Source organism: Lepisosteus oculatus, chromosome 21, assembly GCF_040954835.1.
Source record: "Lepisosteus oculatus isolate fLepOcu1 chromosome 21, fLepOcu1.hap2, whole genome shotgun sequence".
NCBI lineage: Eukaryota > Metazoa > Chordata > Actinopteri > Semionotiformes > Lepisosteidae > Lepisosteus > Lepisosteus oculatus.
This window is the reverse complement of record NC_090716.1, coordinates 467,254-490,615: the sequence shown is the minus strand read 5'-3', so window position 1 is coordinate 490,615 and position 23,362 is coordinate 467,254. Positions and strand designations below refer to the sequence as shown.

The following is a 23,362-nucleotide window of genomic DNA, read 5'->3' as shown; positions in this document are numbered from 1 at the left end:
CCGGCGAGCGGCGGCCGCGGATTGGCTCCGCGCGGCTCGGCTGATCGCGGAGGAGCCGGGGTCGCGGGGACGGGAGGAGGGAGGAGGAGGAGGAGGAGGGACGCAGCGATGCTCGCGTAAGAAATGTCATAGTAGCGGTTTTGCAGGAGCAGAGACGGAGACAGGAGCCGCTCGGGCTGTGGACCGGCGCTCGCGCGGGGACGGTGAGTGTGGGGCGCGAGGCTTTCACGGCTCCGGGGCGCGACGCGCGCGCGGCTGGGTTCTCGCGCCGATCCGTGCTCCGGAGCAGGCGCATCCCGGCACCTGCCTGCACGGGCCCGGCGCGAGACCGGAGCGAACACGGGGATACAGGGATAGGCTGCAAATATCCTGGAGAGAGAGGGAGAGACAGGAGCAGAGAGAGACAGAGATGGGGAGAGAGACAGACAGGAGCAGAGAGAGAGATAGGAGCAGAGAGAGACCGAGATGGGGAGAGAGACAGACAGGAGGAGAGAGACAGGAGCAGAGAGAGACCGAGATGGGGAGAGAGAGAGACCGAGATGGGGAGAGAGACCGACAGGAGCAGAGAGAGACCGAGAAGGGGAGAGAGACAGAGATGGGGAGAGAGACAGACAGGAGCAGAGAGAGACCGAGAAGGGGAGAGAGACAGAGATGGGGAGAGAGAGAGATAGGATCAGAGAGAGACCGAGATGGGGAGAGAGACAGGAGCAGAGAGAGACAGGAGCAGAGAGAGACCGAGATGGGGAGAGAGACAGGAGCAGAGAGAGACCGAAATGGAGAGAGAGACAGACAGGAGCTGAGAGAGAGATAGGAGCAGAGAGAGACAGACAAGAGCAGAGAGAGAGAGACAGAGATGGGGAGAGAGACAGACAGGAGCAGAGAGAGAGACCGAGATGGGGAGAGAGACAGACAGGAGCAGAGAGAGACAGACTGGCTCAGAGAGACAGGAGCAGAGAGAGAGACGGGAGATCAACAAGTGTTGTGTGTGAAAGTCCTGTGACGTGTTTGTCTTGTACTGTAAATGTCTGCAGAGGTTGTGGTGACTGTATCTGCTGTGTCAGCACAGTAACTTACCTGTCACTCCAATAAGCCTGTTTCAATGGAGAGACAGGAGCAGAGAGACAGGAGCAGAGAGAGAGAGCCAGGAGCAGAGAGAGAGAGACAGGAGGAGGGAGAGAGACAGGAGGAGAGAGAGAGAGACAGGAGGAGAGAGAGAGACAGGAGGAGGGAGAGAGAGACAGGAGGAGAGAGAGTTGCAGTCAGCTCTCCTCTGTCCTGCTTCTGTTGCAGTGTCAGGTTTCCTTTTGTATTCGACTGCGGTTCTGTTTCACTCCTGTACCTCTCTAACAGTTCACTTCAATTCAAGTGTGTGTATGAGTGTGTGTGTGAGTGTGTGTGTGTGAGTGTGAGTGTGTGTGAGTGTGAGTGTGTGTGTGAGTGTGTGTGTGAGTGTGTGAGTGAGTGTGTGTGTGAGTGAGTGTGTGTGTGTGAGTGAGTGTGTGTGAGTGTGTGTGAGTGTGTGTGTGAGTGAGTGTGTGAGTGAGTGTGTGTGTGTGAGAATGAGTGTGTGAGTGAGTGTGAGTGAGTATGAGTGTGTGTGTGTGAGTGTGTGAGTGTGAGTGTGTGTGAGTGAGTGTGTGTGTTTGTGTGAGTGAGTGTGTGTGTGAGTGTGTGTGTGAGTGAGTGTGTGTGAGTGTGTGTGTGTGAGAGTGAGTGTGTGTGTGTGAGTGTGTGTGAGTGTGTGTGAGTGTGTGAGTGAGTGTGTGAGTGAGTGTGTGAGTGAGTGTGTGTGAGTGAGTGTGTGTGTGAGTGAGTGTGAGTGTGTGTGTTAGTGTGTGAGTGTGTGTGTGAGTGTGAGTGAGTGTGTGTGAGTGTGTGTGAGTGAGTGTGTGTGTGGGTGTGTGTGAGAGTGAGTGTGTGTGTGTGAGTGTGTGTGAGTGAGTGTGTGTGAGTGTGTGTGAGTGAGTGTGTGTGAGTGTGTGTGAGTGAGTGTGTGAGTGTGTGTGGGTGTGTGTGAGAGTGAGTGAGTGTGTGTGAGTGTGTGTGTGTGTGAGTGTGTGTGTGAGTGAGTGTGTGTGAGTGAGTGTGTGTGAGTGTGTGTGTGTGAGTGTGTGTGTGTGTGTGAGTGTGTGTGAGTGTGTGTGTGTGTGTGAGTGTGAGAGTGTGAGTGTGAGTGTGTGAGTGAGTGTGTGAGAGTGAGTGTGTGAGTGTGTGTGAGTGATTGTGTGAGTGTGTGATTGTGAGTGTGTGTGAGTGTGAGTGTGTGTGAGTGTGTGTGAGTGTGTGTGTGAGTGTGTGTGAGTGTGTGTGTGTGAGTGTGTGTGTGAGTGTGTGTGTGTGTGTGAGTGTGTGTGAGTGTGTGTGAGTGAGTGTGTGTGAGTGTGAGTGTGAGTGTGTGTGAGTGAGTGTGTGTGAGTGTGTGTGTGAGAGTGAGTGTGAGAGTGAGTGTGAGAGTGAGTGTGTGAGTGAGTGTGTGTGAGTGTGTGAGTGTGTGAGTGTGAGTGTGTGAGTGTGTGTCCTCCCTGTGATGTCCAGGGTGCACTCTGACTAATGCCCTTTGTTTGCCTCAGCAGGCTCCAGCTCCCCCACAACCCAGAACTGGGTAAACTGGTTAGACAATTCATGGATAAGCAAAGGGTTACTAGTATTGCTATTATAATTCTTTTTAAAAACAGAAAAATTAAAATGTTTTAAAACTGTTTTCTCTTCTCTTGAAGACCAAGACTGGGACACTGGGAGAGACAGAGAGAGACGCTGAGACTGAGAGAGACGCTGAGACTGAGAGACACTGAGACAGAGAGAGACACTGACAGAGACACTGAGACACACAGAGAGACACTGAGACACTTAGAGAGAGACACTGAGACAGAGAGAGAGACACTGAGACACAGAGAGGGAGACACTGAGACACAGAGAGAGAGATGCTGAGAGACAGTGAGACAGAGAGAGACACCGAGACACACTGAGAGAGACGCTTAGGGACAGAGAGAGACACTGAGACACAGAGAGAGACAGAGAGAGATGCTGAGAGACACCGAGACACACTGAAATAGACGCTGAGGGACAGAGAGAGACACTGAGACACACATAGTGAGACACTGAGACCCAGAGAGAGACGCTGAGAGACACTGAGACAGAGAGAGACACCAAGACACACTGAAATAGACGCTGAGGGACAGAGAGAGACACTGAGACACACATAGTGAGACACTGAGACCCAGAGAGAGACGCTGAGAGACACTGAGACAGAGAGAGACACCAAGACACACTGAAATAGACGCTGAGACACAGAGAGAGACACTGAGACACACATAGTGAGACACTGAGACACAGAGAGAGACGCTGAGAGACACCGAGACACACTGAAATAGACGCTGAGACACAGAGACACTGAGACACACATAGTGAGACACTGAGACACAGAGAGAGACGCTGAGAGACACTGAGACAGAGAGAGACACCGAGACAGAGAGGAGAGACACTGAGTGACAGTGCGATGGGTGGGGGGGGCCAGCAGACGGAGGCGGGCGGGGGGACGGCGGACTGTGGGGGCTCGCGAGGAGGCGTGTTCACCTGGGAGGAGGTGCAGAAACACGCCCACCCAGACGACAGGTGGCTGGTGATCGAGAGGAAGGTGTACAACATCACGAAGTGGGCCCAGAGGCACCCCGGGGGAAGACGGGTCATCAGTCACTACGCTGGAGAGGACGCCACCGTAAGACACCCCCAAATCTGTTCCGGGATCCCTAAGCCCTGCACCCCGCACACACAGCACACACACACACTTCACTGGGTATCACTCTCAACCAGTTACTGGGATTACAGTCACACTGCCAGAGCAGTCTGAGACTCTCCAGGCTGGACTGGACTGACTGAACTGTGAGCTGGATTAGTTATAAACTGGGATTATAATCAGACTCACACTGACACTGACAGAGCAGTCTGAGACTCTCCAGGCTGGACTGACTGGACTGTGAGCTGGATTAGTTATTAACTGGGATTATAATCAGACTCACACTGACACTGACAGAGCAGTCTGACACTCTCCAGGCTGGACTGGACTGACTGGACTGTGAGCTGGATTAGTTATTAACTGGGATTATAATCAGACTCCACTGACACTGACAGAGCAGTCTGAGACTCTCCAGGCTGGTCTGACTGGACTGTGAGCTGGATTAGTTATTAACTGGGATTATAATCAGACTCCACTGACACTGCCAGAGCAGTCTGAGACTCTCCAGGCTGGACTGGACTGACTGGACTGTGAGCTGGATTAGTTATAAACTGGGATTATAATCAGACTCCACTGACACTGACAGAGCAGTCTGACACTCTCCAGGCTGGTCTGGACTGACTGGACTGTGAGCTGGATTAGTTATTAACTGGGATTATAATCAGACTCCACTGACACTGACAGAGCAGTCTGACACTCTCCAGGCTGGACTGACTGGAGTGTGAGCTGGATTAGTTATAAACTGGGATTATAATCAGACTCACACTGACACTGACAGAGCAGTCTGAGACTCTCCAGGCTGGACTGGACTGACTGGACTGTGAGCTGGATTAGTTATAAACTGGGATTATAATCAGACTCCACTGACACTGACAGAGCAGTCTGACACTCTCCAGGCTGGTCTGGACTGACTGGACTGTGAGCTGGATTAGTTATTAACTGGGATTATAATCAGACTCCACTGACACTGACAGAGCAGTCTGACACTCTCCAGGCTGGACTGACTGGAGTGTGAGCTGGATTAGTTATAAACTGGGATTATAATCAGACTCACACTGACACTGACAGAGCAGTCTGAGACTCTCCAGGCTGGACTGGACTGACTGGACTGTGAGCTGGATTAGTTATTAACTGGGATTATAATCAGACTCCACTGACACTGACAGAGCAGTCTGAGACTCTCCAGGCTGGACTGACTGGAGTGTGAGCTGGATTAGTTATTAACTGGGATTATAATCAGACTCCACTGACACTGACAGAGCAGTCTGACACTCTCCAGGCTGGACTGACTGGAGTGTGAGCTGGATTAGTTATAAACTGGGATTATAATCAGACTCCACTGACACTGACAGAGCAGTCTGAGACTCTCCAGGCTGGACTGACTGGACTGTGAGCTGGATTAGTTATTAACTGGGATTATAATCAGACTCTACTGACACTGACAGAGCAGTCTGAGACTCTCCAGGCTGGACTGGACTGACTGGACTGTGAGCTGGATTGGTTATTAACTGGGATTATAATCAGACTCCGATGACACTGACAGAGCAGTCTGAGACTCTCCAGGCTGGTCTGACTGGACTGTGAGCTGGATTAGTTATTAACTGGGATTATAATCAGACTCCACTGACACTGACAGAGCAGTCTGACACTCTCCAGGCTGGACTGGACTGACTGGACTGTGAGCTGGATTAGTTATTAACTGGGATTATAATCAGACTCCACTGACACTGACAGAGCAGTCTGAGACTCTCCAGACTGGACTGGACTGACTGGACTGTGAGCTGGATTAGTTATTAACTGGGATTATAATCAGACTCACACTGACACTGACAGAGCAGTCTGAGACTCTCCAGACTGGACTGGACTGACTGGACTGTGAGCTGGATTAGTTATTAACTGGGATTATAATCAGACTCCACTGACACTGACAGAGCAGTCTGAGACTCTCCAGACTGGACTGGACTGACTGGACTGTGAGCTGGATTAGTTATTAACTGGGATTATAATCAGACTCACACTGACACTGACAGAGCAGTCTGAGACTCTCCAGACTGGACTGGACTGACTGGATTGTGAGCTGGATTAGTTATTAACTGGGATTATAATCAGACTCCACTGACACTGACAGAGCAGTCTGACACTCTCCAGGCTGGACTGACTGGAGTGTGAGCTGGATTAGTTATAAACTGGGATTATAATCAGACTCACACTGACACTGACAGAGCAGTCTGAGACTCTCCAAGCTGGACTGGACTGACTGGAGTGTGAGCTGGATTAGTTATTAACTGGGATTATAATCAGACTCCACTGACACTGACAGAGCAGTCTGACACTCTCCAGGCTGGACTGACTGGAGTGTGAGCTGGATTAGTTATAAACTGGGATTATAATCAGACTCCACTGACACTGACAGAGCAGTCTGAGACTCTCCAGGCTGGACTGACTGGACTGTGAGCTGGATTAGTTATTAACTGGGATTATAATCAGACTCTACTGACACTGACAGAGCAGTCTGAGACTCTCCAGGCTGGACTGGACTGACTGGACTGTGAGCTGGATTGGTTATTAACTGGGATTATAATCAGACTCCGATGACACTGACAGAGCAGTCTGAGACTCTCCAGGCTGGTCTGACTGGACTGTGAGCTGGATTAGTTATTAACTGGGATTATAATCAGACTCCACTGACACTGACAGAGCAGTCTGACACTCTCCAGGCTGGACTGGACTGACTGGACTGTGAGCTGGATTAGTTATTAACTGGGATTATAATCAGACTCCACTGACACTGACAGAGCAGTCTGAGACTCTCCAGACTGGACTGGACTGACTGGACTGTGAGCTGGATTAGTTATTAACTGGGATTATAATCAGACTCACACTGACACTGACAGAGCAGTCTGAGACTCTCCAGACTGGACTGGACTGACTGGACTGTGAGCTGGATTAGTTATTAACTGGGATTATAATCAGACTCACACTGACACTGACAGAGCAGTCTGAGACACTCCAGGCTGGACTGGACTGACTGGACTGTGAGCTGGATTAGTTATTAACTGGGATTATAATCAGACTCACACTGACACTGACAGAGCAGTCTGAGACTCTCCAGGCTGGTCTGACTGGACTGTGAGCTGGATTAGTTATTAACTGGGATTATAATCAGACTCCACTGACACTGACAGAGCAGTCTGAGACTCTCCAGGCTGGACTGACTGGACTGTGAGCTGGATTAGTTATTAACTGGGATTATAATCAGACTCCACTGACACTGACAGAGCAGTCTGAGACTCTCCAGGCTGGTCTGGACTGACTGGACTGTGAGCTGGATTAGTTATTAACTGGGATTATAATCAGACTCACACTGACACTGACAGAGCAGTCTGAGACTCTCCAGACTGGACTGACTGGAGTGTGAACTGGATTAGTTATTAACTGGGATTATAATCAGACTCCACTGACACTGACAGAGCAGTCTGAGACTCTCCAGACTGGACTGACTGGAGTGTGAGCTGGATTAGTTATTAACTGAGACTCTGCCCTGACCTCTCTCTCCCTCAGGACGCCTTCAGAGCTTTTCACCCCGAGCCCAACTTAGTGCGCAAGTTCCTCAAGCCACTTCTGATTGGAGAGCTGGCCCCAGGGGAGCCCAATCAGGATCATCAGAAGAGTGTGAGTCCTGCCCAACCCCGCCCCTTAACTGCAGACTCCAATGAGAGCGGGCCTTTCACAGACGCCACACCCCTCACCATGGTTACCTGCTGAGTCCCCGCCTGCCAGCTCATCCTGTTTGTGTTCGCGATAGGCCATGTGACGTGGGCCGGGTCTCGGCGATAACACACGCCACCCCTGTGGGGGCAAGATTCGAGGAGCGGGGCAGCTCTGTCTGCCTAATTAGAGTCTAATTAGAGTCGTAATCAATGGCATCGTCGTGGAGATGAACTCTCTCCCTCTCTCCCTCTTCTCCACCTCTGCCTCCTCTCCCTCACTTCTCTACCTCCCTGCCTCTCCGTCTCCTCTCCTCTCCTTCCCTGTCTCCTCTCTCCTCTCCCTCCCTACCTCCCTGTCTCCTCTCTCCTCTCCCTGCCTCTGTCTCCTCTCTCCTCTCTCTGCCTCTGTCTCCTCTCTCCTCTCCCTCCCTATCTATGTCTCTCTCTCCTCTCCCTCCCTGTCTCCTCTCTCCTCTCCCTCCCTATCTCTGTCTCTTCTCCCTCTCTCCGTCTCCTTTATCTCTCCCTGCCTCTGTCTCCTCTCTCCTCTCCCTCCCTCTCTGTCTCCTCTCCCTCCCTATCTCTGTCTCTCTCTCCTCCCTCCCTGTCTCCTCTCTCCTCTCCCTCCCTATCTCTGTCTTTTCTCCCTCTCTCCTCTCCCTGTCTCTGTCTCCTCTCTCCTCTCCCTCCCTCCCTGTCTCCTCTCCCTCCCTATCTCTGTCTCTCCCTCCTCTCTCCTCTCCCTGTCTCCTGTCCCTCCCTGCCTCTGTCTCTCTCCTCTCCTCTCCCTCCCTGTCTCCTCTCTCCTCTCCCTGTCTCCTCTCCCTCCCTGCCTCTGTCTCTCTCTCCTCTCCCTCCCTCCCTGTCTCCTCTCTCCTCTCCCTCCCTCCCTGTCTCCTCTCTCTCCTCTCCCTCCCTGCCCCACGCCTCTCTCCCTCCTCCTCTCTGTGCTCCGATCCCGGCCTGCAGGAGGCTGTGCTCCGTGACTTCCGGGCCCTGCGGGAATCAGTGGAGAAGATGGAGCTGTTGCGGGCCGAGCCCTGGTTCTTCTGGCTGTACCTGGGCCACATCATCCTGCTGGAGGCGCTGGCCCTGGCTCTGCTGTGGACGCTGGGCACCAGCTGGCCCCAGACGCTGCTCTGCGCGGTGCTGCTGGCCACCTCCCAGGTACTGAGGGCCAGGGGGCACCAGTCTGCCTCCGGCTCGCCCTCCTCCTCCCCCTCCTCACCCTCCTCACTCTCCTCTTCCTCACACCCCCCCTCCTGACTTTCATCTTCCTCACCCTCCTCACTCTCCTCTTCCTCACTCTCCTCTTCCTCCCCCTCCTCCTCTCCCTCCTGACTCTCCGCTTCCTCACCCTCCTCACTCTCCTATTCCTCACCCTCCTTATCCTCCTCCTCACTCTCCTCTTCCTCACCCTCCTCATCATGCTCCTCATTCCCCTCATCTTCCTCACCTTCCTCCTCATCCTCCCATTCACTCTCCTCCTCATCTTTCTCCTCATCCTCCTCACTCTTCTCTTCATCCTCCTCCTCCTCACCCTCCTCACTCCCCTCACCCTCCTCACTGTCCTCACCTTCCTCACTCCCCTCACCCTCCTCATCTTCCTTACCCTCCTCGCTGTCCTCACCCTCCCCACCTTCCTCACTCCTCTCACTCCCCTCACCCTCCTCATCTTCCATACCCTCCTCGTCCTCCTCACCCTCCTCATCTTCCCCACCCTCCTCACCGTCCTCACCCTCCTCACTGTCCTCACCTTCCTCAACCTCCTCACCTTCCTCACCCTCCTCCTCGCTGTCCTCACCCTCCTCCTCACTGTCCTCATCCTCCTCACCTTCCTCGCTCTCCTCTCCATCCTCACCTTCCTCACTCCCCTCGCCCTCCTTACTGTCTTCCTCACTGTCCTCACCCTCCTCACCTTCCTTACTCCCCTCGCCCTCCTCACTGTCCTCACCCTCCTCCTCACTGTCCTCACTCCCCTCGCCCTCCTCACTGTCCTCACCCTCCTCCTCACTGTCCTCACCCTCCGCGCCCTCCTCACTGTCCTCACCCTCCTCCTCACTGTCTTCACCCTCCTCACTGTCCTCACCCTCCTCCTCACTGTCCTCACCCTCCTCGCTCTCCTCACCCTCCTCCTTACTCTCCTCACCCTCCTCACTGTCATCACCCTCCTCCTCACTCCCCTCGCCCTCCTCACTGTCCTCACCCCCCTTTTCACTGTCCTCACCTCCCTCACCTTTCTCACTCCCCTCGCCCTCCTCACTGTCCTCACCCCCCTCCTCACTGTCTTCGCCCTCCTCACCTTCCTCACTCCCCTCGCCCTCCTCACTGTCCTCACCCCCCTTTTCACTGTCCTCACCCTCCTCACCTTTCTCACTCCCCTCGCCCTCCTCACTGTCCTCACCCCCCTTTTCACTGTCCTCACCCTCCTCACCTTTCTCACTCCCCTTGCCCTCCTCACTGTCCTCACCCTCCTCACATTCCTCACCCCCCTCCTCACTGTCCTCACCCTCCTCACCTTCCTCACTCCCCTCACCCTCCTCACTGTCCTCACCCTCCTCCTCTCCCCTCTCAGGCGCAGGCCGGCTGGCTGCAGCACGATTTCGGACACCTGTCGGTGTTCAGGTCATCACGCTGGAACCACCTGCTGCACAAGTTCACCATTGGACACCTCAAGGTAACCTGAGTCAGCCCAGACAGTCCTCCAGCCTGTCAGTGTGTTTCACTTCCTTCAGACTGAAGCCCTGTCTGTCTGTCCTCAGGGAGCCTCCGCTAACTGGTGGAACCATCGGCATTTTCAGCACCATGCGAAGCCCAACATCTTCAGGAAAGACCCTGATGTCAACATGCTGCACACCTTCGTACTGGGAAAGACCCAGCCTGTGGAGGTCAGACTGACTCACTGACTGACTGACTGACTCACTGACTCACTGATGCATTGACGCACTGACGCACTGATGCACTGACTCACTGTCACTGTCTCACTGTCTTACTGACTCACTGATTCTCACTGACTCACTGACTCACTGACTCTCACTGACTCTCACTGTCTCACTGTCTCACTGACTCACTGACTCACTGACTCACTGTCTCACTGACTCACTGTCACTGTCTCACTGTCTCACTGTCTCACTGTCTCACTGACTCACTGACTCTCACTGACTCTCACTGACTCACTGACTCACTGACTCACTGTCTCACTGACTCACTGACTCACTGTCTCACTGTCTCACTGTCTCACTGACTCACTGACTCTCACTGACTCTCACTGATTCACTGACTCACTGACTCACTGACAGCCTGAGACACTGCCTGAATTACTACCACACTGACTGACTGGTGCAGTAACACACTAACACACTGACACTGTCTTTCTTCCAGTATGGGATTAAGAAACTGAAGTACCTGCCCTACAATCATCAGCACCAGTATTTCTTCCTCAGTGAGTCTTCTTTTGTCTCAATATTTCTCTCCCACATTCTGTGTCCTCTCAGTGCAGTGTTAATGTACTGGAGTGTCCAGTCAGTGTGTCTGTATTAACCCCTCTCTCTCAGTGCAGTGTTAATGTACTGGAGTGTCCAGTCAGTGTGTCTGTATTAACCCCTCTCTCTCAGTGCAGTGTTAATGTACTGGAGTGTCCAGTCAGTGTGTGTGTATTAACCCCTCTCTCTCTCTGTACAGTTGGACCCCCCCTGCTCATCCCAGTGTACTTCCACATCCAGATAATTCAGACCATGATCTCCCGTCGTGACTGGGTGGTGAGTGTCCTGATTGCAACTTCTCCCTAGTTATTTGAATTGCAATGAATGTATATGGATCAGGGTCCTGCCCTGTCAAGCCCTCTCCAGCCCTCTCCTGCCCTTTCCTGCCCTCTCCAGCCCTCTTCAGCCTTGTCCAGCTCTGTCCAGCCCTGCCCTGCCCTGCCCTGCACTCTCCAGCCTTCTCCAACCTTGTCAAGCTCTGTCCAGCCCTGTCCTGCCCTGTCCAGCTCTGTCCACCCCTCTCCATCCCTTTCCAGCCCTGTCCAGCCCTGCCCAGCTCTGTCCAGCTCTGTCCAGCCCTGTCCTGACCTGTTCAGCTCTGTCCAGTCCAGCCCTGTCCAGCCCTCTTGAGCCCTGTCCTGTCCTGCCCTCTCATACCTTGTCGAGCTCTGTCCTGCCCTGTCCTGCCCTGTCCAGCCCTTTCCTGACCTGTCCAGCCCTGTCCTGACCTGTCCAGTCCAACCCTGACCTGCCCTGACCTGTCCAGCCCTCTCTAGTCCAGCCCTGTCCTGCCTTGCCCTGCCTTGCCCTGTCCAGCCCTGTCCAGCCCTGTCCTGACCTGTCCTGCCTTGCCATGCCTTGCCCTGCCTTGCCCTGTACTGCCCTGTACTGCCCTCCAGTCTTCTCAATCCCTGTCCAGCCCTCTCCAGCCCTGACTTGCCCTGTCCTGCCCTGACCTACCCTCTCCAGCCCTGTCATGCCCTCTCCAGCCTTGTCCTGACCTGCCCTGTCCAGCCTTGTGCTGCCCTGTCCTGCCCTGTCCTGCCCTGCCCTGCCCTGACCTACCCTCTCCAGCCCTGTCATGCCCTCTCCAGCCTTGTCCTGACCTGCCCTGTCCAGCCTTGTGCTGCCCTGTCCTGCCCTGCCCTGCCCTGCCCTACCCTGCCCTACCCTCTCCAGCCCTGTTCTGCCCTCTCCAGTCCTGTCCAGCCCTGACCTGTCTGTCTTCTCTTCTCTCAGGACCTGCTGTGGTCTCTCACCTACTACCTGCGCTACTTCCTGTGCTACGTGCCTCTGTTCGGTGGCTGGGGTTCCATCGCACTCATCAGCTTCGTCAGGTGAGGTGACACTGTGTGTCAGTGTGTGTGAGAGAGACACACTGCGGGCTTCACAGTGTCAGTGTGTGTGTGAGAGAGACACACTGCGGGCTTCACAGTGTCAGTGTGTGTGAGAGAGACACACTGCGGGCTTCACAGTGTCAGTGTGTGTGTGTGAGAGACACACTGCGGGCTTCACAGTGTCAGTGTGTGTGAGAGAGACACACTGCGGGCTTCACAGTGTCAGTGTGTGTGAGAGAGACACACTGCGGGCTTCACAGTGTCAGTGTGTGTGTGAGAGAGACACACTGCGGGCTTCACAGTGTCAGTGTGTGTGTGAGAGACACACTGCGGGCTTCACAGTGTCAGTGTGTGTGAGAGAGACACACTGCGGGCTTCACAGTGTCAGTGTGTGTGTGTGAGAGACACACTACGGGCTTCACAGTGTCTGTGTGTGTGTGAGAGAGACACACTGCGGGCTTCACAGTGTCAGTGTGTGTGTGAGAGACACACTGCGGGCTTCACAGTGTCAGTGTGTGTGTGAGAGAGACACACTGCGGGCTTCACAGTGTCAGTGTGTGTGTGAGAGACACACTGCGGGCTTCACAGTGTCAGTGTGTGTGTGTGAGAGACACACTGCGGGCTTCACAGTGTCAGTGTGTGTGTGAGAGACACACTGCGGGCTTCACAGTGTCAGTGTGTGTGTGAGAGACACACTGCGGGCTTCACAGTGTCAGTGTGTGTGTGAGAGACACACTGCGGGCTTCACAGTGTCAGTGTGTGTGAGAGAGACACACTGCGGGCTTCACAGTGTCAGTGTGTGTGAGAGAGACACACTGCGGGCTTCACAGTGTCAGTGTGTGTGTGAGAGAGAGACACACTGCGGGCTTCACAGTGTCAGTGTGTGTGTGAGAGACACACTGCGGGCTTCACAGTGTCAGTGTGTGTGTGAGAGACACACTGCGGGCTTCACAGTGTCAGTGTGTGTGTGTGAGAGACACACTGCGGGCTTCACAGTGTCAGTGTGTGTGTGAGAGACACACTGCGGGCTTCACAGTGTCAGTGTGTGTGAGAGACACACTGCGGGCTTCACAGTGTCAGTGTGTGTGTGAGAGAGACACACTGCGGGCTTCACAGTGTCAGTGTGTGTGTGTGAGAGACACACTGCGGGCTTCACAGTGTCAGTGTGTGTGTGAGAGAGACACTGCGGGCTTCACAGTGTCAGTGTGTGTGTGAGAGAGACACACTGCGGGATTCACAGTGTCAGTGTGTGTGAGAGACACACTGCGGGCTTCACAGTGTCAGTGTGTGTGTGAGAGAGACACTGCGGGCTTCACAGTGTCAGTGTGTGTGAGAGACACACTGTGGGCTTCACAGTGTCAGTGTGTGTGAGAGACACACTGTGGGCTTCACAGTGTCAGTGTGTGTGTGAGAGAGAGACACACTGCGGGCTTCACAGTGTCAGTGTGTGTGTGAGAGAGAGACACACTGCGGGCTTCACAGGGTCAGTGTGTGTGTGTGAGAGACACACTGCGGGCTTCACAGTGTCAGTGTGTGTGAGAGAGACACACTGCGGGCTTCACAGTGTCAGTGTGTGTGTGAGAGACACACTGCGGGCTTCACAGTGTCAGTGTGTGTGTGAGAGACACACTGCGGGCTTCACAGTGTCAGTGTGTGTGAGAGAGACACACTGCGGGCTTCACAGTGTCAGTGTGTGTGAGAGACACACTGCGGGCTTCACAGTGTCAGTGTGTGTGTGAGAGAGACACACTGCGGGCTTCACAGTGTCAGTGTGTGTGAGAGAGACACACTGCGGGCTTCACAGTGTCAGTGTGTGTGAGAGAGACACACTGCGGGCTTCACAGTGTCAGTGTGTGTGTGAGAGAGAGACACACTGCGGGCTTCACAGTGTCAGTGTGTGTGTGAGAGACACACTGCGGGCTTCACAGTGTCAGTGTGTGTGTGAGAGACACACTGCGGGCTTCACAGTGTCAGTGTGTGTGTGTGAGAGACACACTGCGGGCTTCACAGTGTCAGTGTGTGTGTGAGAGACACACTGCGGGCTTCACAGTGTCAGTGTGTGTGAGAGACACACTGCGGGCTTCACAGTGTCAGTGTGTGTGTGAGAGAGACACACTGCGGGCTTCACAGTGTCAGTGTGTGTGTGTGAGAGACACACTGCGGGCTTCACAGTGTCAGTGTGTGTGTGAGAGAGACACTGCGGGCTTCACAGTGTCAGTGTGTGTGTGAGAGAGACACACTGCGGGCTTCACAGTGTCAGTGTGTGTGAGAGACACACTGCGGGCTTCACAGTGTCAGTGTGTGTGTGAGAGACACACTGCGGGCTTCACAGTGTCAGTGTGTGTGAGAGACACACTGTGGGCTTCACAGTGTCAGTGTGTGTGTGAGAGAGACACACTGCGGGCTTCACAGTGTCAGTGTGTGTGTGAGAGAGACACTGCGGGCTTCACAGTGTCAGTGTGTGTGTGTGAGAGACACACTGCGGGCTTCACAGTGTCAGTGTGTGTGTGTGAGAGACACACTGCGGGCTTCACAGTGTCAGTGTGTGTGTGTGAGAGACACACTGCGGGCTTCACAGTGTCAGTGTGTGTGAGAGAGACACACTGCGGGCTTCACAGTGTCAATGTGTGTGTGAGAGACACACTGCGGGCTTCACAGTGTCAGTGTGTGTGTGAGAGACACACTGCGGGCTTCACAGTGTCAGTGTGTGTGTGTGAGAGACACACTGCGGGCTTCACAGTGTCAGTGTGTGTGAGAGAGACACACTGCGGGCTTCACAGTGTCAATGTGTGTGTGAGAGACACACTGCGGGCTTCACAGTGTCAGTGTGTGTGTGAGAGACACACTGCGGGCTTCACAGTGTCAGTGTGTGTGAGAGACACACTGTGGGCTTCACAGTGTCAGTGTGTGTGTGAGAGAGACACACTGCGGGCTTCACAGTGTCAGTGTGTGTGTGTGAGACACACTGCGGGCTTCACAGTGACAGTGTGTGTGTGAGAGACACACTGCGGGCTTCACAGTGTCAGTGTGTGTGTGAGAGAGACACACTGCGGGCTTCACAGTGTCAGTGTGTGTGTGAGAGACACACTGCGGGCTTCACAGGGTCAGTGTGTGTGTGTGAGACACACTGCGGGCTTCACAGTGTCAGTGTGTGTGTGAGAGAGACACACTGCGGGCTTCACAGTGTCAGTGTGTGTGTGAGAGATACACTGCGGGCTTCACAGTGTCAGTGTGTGTGTGTGAGAGACACACTGCGGGCTTCACAGTGTCAGTGTGTGTGTGAGAGACACACTGCGGGCTTCACAGTGTGAGTGTGTGTGTGTGAGAGACACACTGCGGGCTTCACAGTGTCAGTGTGTGTGTGAGAGAGACACACTGCGGGCTTCACAGTGTCAGTGTGTGTGAGAGAGACACACTGCGGGCTTCACAGTGTCAGTGTGTGTGTGAGAGACACACTGCGGGCTTCACAGTGTCAGTGTGTGTGAGAGAGACACACTGCGGGCTTCACAGTGTCAGTGTGTGTGTGAGAGACACACTGCGGGCTTCACAGTGTCAGTGTGTGTGTGTGAGAGACACACTGCGGGCTTCACAGTGTCAGTGTGTGTGAGAGAGACACACTGCGGGCTTCACAGTGTCAGTGTGTGTGAGAGAGACACACTGCGGGCTTCACAGTGTCAGTGTGTGTGTGAGAGACACACTGCGGGCTTCACAGTGTCAGTGTGTGTGTGAGAGACACACTGCGGGCTTCACAGTGTCATTGTGTGTGTGAGAGAGACACTGCGGGCTTCACAGTGTCAGTGTGTGAGAGAGACACACTGCGGGCTTCACAGTGTCAGTGTGTGTGAGAGACACACTGCGGGCTTCACAGTGTCAGTGTGTGTGAGAGAGACACACTGCGGGCTTCACAGTGTCAGTGTGTGTGTGAGAGACACACTGCGGGCTTCACAGTGTCAGTGTGTGTGAGAGAGACACACTGCGGGCTTCACAGTGTCAGTGTGTGTGAGAGAGACACACTGCGGGCTTCACAGTGTCAGTGTGTGTGTGAGAGACACACTGCGGGCTTCACAGTGTCAGTGTGTGTGAGAGACACACTGCGGGCTTCACAGTGTCAGTGTGTGTGTGAGAGACACACTGCGGGCTTCACAGTGTCAGTGTGTGTGTGAGAGACACACTGCGGGCTTCACAGTGTCAGTGTGTGTGTGTGAGACACACTGCGGGCTTCACAGTGTCAGTGTGTGTGTGTGAGAGACACACTGCGGGCTTCACAGTGTCAGTGTGTGTGTGAGAGAGACACACTGCGGGCTTCACAGTGTCAGTGTGTGTGTGAGAGAGACACACTGCGGGCTTCACAGTGTCAGTGTGTGTGTGAGAGACACACTGCGGGCTTCACAGTGTCAGTGTGTGTGAGAGAGACACACTGCGGGCTTCACAGTGTCAGTGTGTGTGTGAGAGACACTGCGGGCTTCACAGTGTCAGTGTGTGTGTGAGAGACACACTGCGGGCTTCACAGTGTCAGTGTGTGTGTGAGAGACACACTGCGGGCTTCACAGTGTCAGTGTGTGTGAGAGACACACTGCGGGCTTCACAGTGTCAGTGTGTGTGTGAGAGAGAGACACACTGCGGGCTTCACAGTGTCAGTGTGTGTGTGAGAGAGACACACTGCGGGCTTCACAGTGTCAGTGTGTGTGTGAGAGAGACACACTGCGGGCTTCACAGTGTCAGTGTGTGTGAGAGACACACTGCGGGCTTCACAGTGTCAGTGTGTGTGTGTGAGAGACACACTGCGGGCTTCACAGTGTCAGTGTGTGTGTGAGAGACACACTGCGGGCTTCACAGTGTCAGTGTGTGTGTGTGAGAGACACACTGCGGGCTTCACAGTGTCAGTGTGTGTGAGAGAGACACACTGCGGGCTTCACAGTGTCAGTGTGTGTGTGAGAGAGAGACACACTGCGGGCTTCACAGTGTCAGTGTGTGTGTGTGAGAGACACACTGCGGGCTTCACAGGGTCAGTGTGTGTGTGAGAGACACACTGCGGGCTTCACAGTGTCAGTGTGTGTGTGTGAGAGACACACTGCGGGCTTCACAGTGTCAGTGTGTGTGAGAGAGAGACACACTGCGGGCTTCACAGTGTCAGTGTGTGTGTGAGAGAGACACTGCGGGCTTCACAGGGTCAGTGTGTGTGTGAGAGACACACTGCGGGCTTCACAGTGTCAGTGTGTGTGTGAGAGAGAGACACACTGCGGGCTTCACAGTGTCAGTGTGTGTGTGAGAGAGACACACTGCGGGCTTCACAGTGTCAGTGTGTGTGTGAGAGACACACTGCGGGCTTCACAGTGTCAGTGTGTGTGAGAGACACACTGCGGGCTTCACAGTGTCAGTGTGTGTGTGAGAGACACACTGCGGGCTTCACAGTGTCAGTGTGTGTGTGAGAGAGAGACACACTGCGGGCTTCACAGTGTCAGTGTGTGTGAGAGAGACACACTGCGGGCTTCACAGTGTCAGTGTGTGTGAGAGACACACTGCGGGCTTCACAGTGTCAGTGTGTGTGTGAGAGACACACTGCGGGCTTCACAGTGTCAGTGTGTGTGTGAGAGACACACTGCGGGCTTCACAGTGTCAGTGTGTGTGTGAGAGAGACACACTGCGGGCTTCACAGGGTCAGTGTGTGTGTGTGAGAGAGACACACTGCGGGCTTCACAGTGTCAGTGTGTGTGTGAGAGAGACACACTGTGGGCTTCACAGTGTCAGTGTGTGTGAGAGACACACTGCGGGCTTCACAGTGTCAGTGTGTGTGTGAGAGAGACACACTGCGGGCTTCACAGTGTCAGTGTGTGTGTGAGAGAGAGACACACTGCGGGCTTCACAGGGTCAGTGTGTGTGTGTGAGAGACACACTGCGGGCTTCACAGTGTCAGTGTGTGTGAGAGAGACACACTGCGGGCTTCACAGTGTCAGTGTGTGTGTGAGAGAGACACTGCGGGCTTCACAGTGTCAGTGTGTGTGAGAGAGAGACACTGCGGGGTTCACAGTGTCAGTGTGTGTGAGAGAGACACACTGCGGGCTTCACAGTGTCAGTGTGTGTGAGAGACACACTGCGGGCTTCACAGTGTCAGTGTGTGTGTGAGAGACACACTGCGGGCTTCACAGTGTCAGTGTGTGTGAGAGACACACTGCGGGCTTCACAGTGTCAGTGTGTGTGAGAGACACACTGCGGGCTTCACAGTGTCAGTGTGTGTGTGAGAGAGACACACTGCGGGCTTCACAGTGTCAGTGTGTGTGTGAGAGACACACTGCGGGCTTCACAGTGTCAGTGTGTGTGTGTGAGAGACACACTGCGGGCTTCACAGGGTCAGTGTGTGTGAGAGAGACACACTGCGGGCTTCACAGTGTCAGTGTGTGTGTGAGAGAGACACACTGCGGGCTTCACAGTGTCAGTGTGTGTGTGAGAGACACACTGCGGGCTTCACAGTGTCAGTGTGTGTGAGAGAGACACACTGCGGGCTTCACAGTGTCAGTGTGTGTGTGAGAGACACACTGCGGGCTTCACAGTGTCAGTGTGTGTGTGAGAGACACACTGCGGGCTTCACAGTGTCAGTGTGTGTGAGAGAGACACACTGCGGGCTTCACAGTGTCAGTGTGTGTGAGAGAGAGACACACTGCGGGCTTCACAGTGTCAGTGTGTGTGAGAGACACACTGCGGGCTTCACAGTGTCAGTGTGTGTGTGAGAGAGAGACACACTGCGGGCTTCACAGTGTCAGTGTGTGTGTGAGAGAGAGACACACTGCGGGCTTCACAGTGTCAGTGTGTGTGTGAGAGAGAGACACACTGCGGGCTTCACAGTGTCAGTGTGTGTGTGTGAGAGACACTGCGGGCTTCACAGTGTCAGTGTGTGTGTGTGAGACACACTGCGGGCTTCACAGTGTCAGTGTGTGTGAGAGACACACTGCGGGCTTCACAGTGTCAGTGTGTGTGTGAGAGACACACTGCGGGCTTCACAGGGTCAGTGTGTGTGTGAGAGACACACTGTGGGCAGGGTCAGTGTGTAGGGTAGGGGTCAGTGTGTAGGGTCAGGGTCAGTGTGCAGGGGTCAGGATCAGTGTGTAGGGTTGGGGTCAGGGTCAGTGTGTAGGGTTGGGGTCAGTGTGTTGCTTTGGGGTCATTGTGTAGGGTCAGTGTGTAGTGTCAGGGTCAGTGTGTAGTGTCAGGGTCAGTGTGTAGGGTCAGGTCAGTGTGTAGGGGTCAGTGTGTAGTGTCAGGGCAGTGTGTGTCAGCTGCTCAGCCTCTCTGATTATCACTGGGCTATAATAATAATAATAATAATTGCTTACACTTATATAGCGCTTTTCTGGACACTCCACTCAAAGCGCTTTACAGGTAATGGGGATCCCCTCCACCACCACCAATGTGCAGCCCCACCTGGATGATGCGACAGCAGCCATAGTGCGCCAGAACGCTCACCACACACCAGCTCTCAGTGGGGAGGAGAGCAGAGTAATGAAGCCAATTCATAGAGGGGGATTATTAGGAGGCCATGATTGGTAAGGGCCAATGGGAAATTTGTCCAGGACACTGGGGTTACACCCCTACTCTTTTCGAGAAACACCCTGGGATTTTTAATGACCGCAGAGAGTCAGGACCTCGGTTTTACGTCTCATCCGAAGGACAGCGCCTGTTTACAGTATAGTGTCCCCGTCACTATACTGGGGCATTAGGACCCACATGGACCACAGGGTGAGCGCCCCCTGCTGGCCCCACTAACACCTCTCCCAGCAGCAGCCTTAGTTTTTCCCAGGAGGTCTCCCATCTCCCAGGTACTGACCAGGCTGCTGAGCTTCAGGGGGCTGCCAGTTGTGAGTTGCAGGGTGATATGGCTGCTGACATAACCCATGACCCCCCTCCACCACAACCTGGATCCCCTTAACACTGGAGTGTTAATCTGTATGTGGACTGAGAGTGTGAAGGAGGGAGAGAGTGAGGGGGGGACAGGATGAACACAGTGTTGATTCACAAATGAACGCTTCAGTGGTGTTGTGGAATGATCAGCGTGTGACTCCTCTCCTCAGGTTCCTGGAGAGTCACTGGTTTGTCTGGGTGACTCAGATGAACCACATCCCCATGGACATCGATTACGAGAAGCACCAGGACTGGCTGAGCATGCAGGTACAGACTGTCCTCTGAACACACTGAACATACTGCCCCGACCTCTGAACACACTGAACACACGGCCCTGTCTTCTGAACACACTGCCCAGTCTTCTGAACACACTGAACACAGGACTGTCCTCTGAATACACTGCCCTATCCTCTGAACACACTGAACACACTGCCCCGTCCTCTGAACATACTGAAAACACAACCTCATCCCCTGAACACACTCAACACAGGACTGTCCTCTGAACACAATGTACACACTGCCCCATCCCATGAACATACTGAACAAACTGCCCCATCCTCTGAACACACTGCCTTATCCCCTGAACACACTCAACACTGTCCTCTGAACACAATGAACACACTGCCCCATCCCCTGAGCACACTGCACTGTGCGCTGAACACCCCAGCGCTCAGGGATGTGTGTGCAGAGTCGTGACCCCTGTCTGCCTGTGTGTCTCAGCTGGCCGCCACCTGTAACATAGAGCAGTCCTTCTTCAACGACTGGTTCAGCGGACACCTCAACTTCCAGATCGAGCACCAGTGAGTAGCCCTGAGCACACAGCCTGCGCTCTGAGCGCAGTGAGAACTGGACTCTCAGACAGTCCGCGCGGTCCGCGTGGGCCTGACTCCCGTCTCTGTGTCCCCAGCCTGTTCCCCACCATGCCCAGGCACAACTACTGGAAGGTGGCGCCGCTGGTGCGGGCTCTGTGCCACAAGCACGGGGTGCCCTACCGTGTCAAGGGGCTGTGGCAGGGCTTCACCGACATCGTCAGGTAAGACCTGCTGCAAGACATGCCTGAACACAACACCACACAGCAGCATGAGCTGGAACACGCCGAGAAACTCCTGAACACAACAACACAAACCAGCATGAGCTGGAACACGCCGAGAAACTCCTGAACACAACAACACACACCAGCATGAGCTGGAACACGCCCAGACACTCCTGAACACAACAACGCAAACCAGCATGAGCTGGAACACGCCCAGACACTCCTGAACACAACAACGCAAACCAGCATGAGCTGGAACATGCTAAACACACACCTGAACACGTTACTAGCGTGTGTATTAAGCCTTCTGTCCCTGTCTGTGTATTTAGCTCCCTCTCTCTTCCTCACAGCTCCCTGAAGAAGTCTGGAGATCTGTGGCTGGATGCCTACCTCCACAAATAGGCTGCTGCCCCTGTCTGTCCGTCCTGCCCGAAGTGACCTATCACCCAGCCAATCAACTCATCTGCCACTGCGGTCATTTCATTGATCTGCACCCCTGATACTGCTGTCTTCACATTTGTCAATCTGCATTTCTTTGTCCTCTTCTCTGGTTGTTGCTGAACCCAGAGAGGGAGAACAAGAAAGTCTAACCGCTAAGACGAGAGAATGAAGAAAATCAGAGAGAGAGACAGGGGGAGAGAGACAGGAGAGAGAGACAGGGAGACAGAAGGAGGGAGGGAGAGAGACAGTGAGAGAAAGACAGCAGGAGAGAGTGACAAATGGATGAAACTCAGAGTGTTTAATAGAGAAGCCACCCAGATTGATGGAGAGAAGAAGAGAGAAGGAAAGGGCAAAAAAATGTCGCCAGATCCCCATTACAGAGAACATCAGCTGTTGAAGACAGTGATTAGCCCAGCAGGTCACACTCCAGTTTGCTCGGGCAGTGAAATTGGCCAGTTTCTCCTTTCTCTGTTCCGCTGTTTTCAGCCTCTGATCCAGATGACTAGTTGAGTCCTCTGTACTTCCTGTCACATGTACCAGGAGATGGACTGTGATTGGCCAGTCCGTGTCCTCAACGGGAACCAGGAAACAATTCTGCCTTTTTGGGCCTAGGGACCATGTAGAAGTACTTGAATGTATTAATACTAGAACTAATTTAATTAATTTAACAATAAGCAAGTGTGTGTTTGTGTTTTTATATATCTTCTTTAATCCTCTCTGATCTCAGAGACACTGCAGGCCTGAGCAGCTCTGGAAGGGACAAACACTTTGTGTCAAGATGTCCATCTGCACTCTGGCCTCTGTCCAGGGGTCACAGTTCCACCAGCCCACTCATCCGTGGGTAGTGAGAGCAGTGCAGAGAGGGAGCGCTGACCAGGGGCTGGATAGGGCCTTGAGCAGACAGCTCCTCAGACAGAGCTCAGGGTCCAGAGCCGACAGCTCTTCAGACAGAGCTCAGGGTCCAGAGCCAACAGCTCCTCAGAGCTCGGGTCCAGAGCAGACAGCTCCTCAGACAGAGCTCAGGGTCCAGAGAAGACAGCTCCTCAGACAGAGCTCAGGGTCCAGAGCAGACATCTCTTCAGACAGAGCTCAGGGTCCAGAGCAGACAGCTCCTCAGACAGAGCTCAGGGTCCAGAGCCGACAGCTCCTCAGACAGAGCTCAGGGTCCAGAGCAGACAGCTCTTCAGACAGAGCTCAGGGTCCAGAGAAGACAGCTCCTCAGACAGAGCTCAGGGTCCAGAGCAGGAAAGCTCCTCAAGACAGAGCTCAGGGCCCAGAGCAGACAGCTCCTCAGACAGAGCTCAGGGCCCAGAGAAGACAGCTCCTCAAGACAGAGCTCAGGGTCCAGAGCAGACAGCTCCTCAGACAGAGCTCAGGGTCCAGAGCAGACAGCTCCTCAGACAGAACTCAGAGTGCAGAGCAGACAGGTTCTCAGACAGAGCTCAGGGTCCAGAGCAGACAGCTCATCAGACAAGAGCTCAGGGTCAAGACCAGACAACTCCTCAGACAGAGCTCAGGGTCCAGAGAAGACAGCTCCTCAGACAGAGCTCAGGGTCCAGAGCAGACAGCTCCTCAGACAGAGCTCAGGGTTCAGAGAAGACAGCTCCTCAGACAGAGCTCAGAGTCCAGAGGGACAGGTTCTTTTATGATGGTGCTGTTTTCGACAGACACTGGACAAGAACCAAGCCCCCCTCTGACAACCCTGCTGAAGTCCAATAAACTTTCAGATGAGA

At 54.1% G+C, this 23,362-nt stretch overlaps 2 protein-coding genes across 3 annotated transcripts; both read left to right on the top strand.

The window, feature by feature from the left end:
• Positions 1-46: 46 nt before the first annotated feature.
• Positions 47-23,362, top strand: LOC107075840 (acyl-CoA Delta-4 desaturase-like). 2 transcript variants are annotated; one of them, XM_069181491.1, is made up of 13 exons: positions 50-203; positions 2,718-3,715; positions 7,295-7,405; positions 8,413-8,610; positions 10,019-10,120; positions 10,206-10,331; positions 10,825-10,885; positions 11,125-11,201; positions 12,165-12,262; positions 20,326-20,422; positions 20,876-20,955; positions 21,063-21,188; positions 21,539-23,362. In XM_069181491.1, exons 2-13 carry the CDS (start codon positions 3,497-3,499, stop codon positions 21,588-21,590), a joined length of 1,347 nt encoding a protein of 448 aa, XP_069037592.1. In that variant the 5' UTR covers positions 50-203; positions 2,718-3,496; the 3' UTR covers positions 21,591-23,362. The 2 variants fall into 2 exon arrangements, with proteins under 2 accessions (XP_069037593.1, XP_069037592.1); XM_069181492.1 differs by lacking the exon at positions 7,295-7,405 and having other exon boundaries at positions 47-203.
• On the top strand, positions 8,618-10,012 carry LOC138224423 (uncharacterized; the record flags this gene model as incomplete). The annotated part of the gene is made up of 1 exon (XM_069181702.1): positions 8,618-10,012. A coding segment is annotated over one exon (1,395 nt), but the record flags the coding sequence as incomplete, so codon positions are not given.

Excerpts from the sequence above, each read along its gene's own strand:
- LOC107075840 (XM_069181491.1), top strand. The coding sequence starts at position 3,497 with ATGGGTGGGGGGGGCCAGCAGACGGAGGCGGGCGGGGGGACGGCGGAC. Across the intron at positions 8,611-10,018 it reads TGCTGCTGGCCACCTCCCAG|GCGCAGGCCGGCTGGCTGCA; the intron begins GTACTGAGGGCC and ends CTCCCCTCTCAG. Across the intron at positions 10,332-10,824 it reads GAAAGACCCAGCCTGTGGAG|TATGGGATTAAGAAACTGAA; the intron begins GTCAGACTGACT and ends TCTTTCTTCCAG.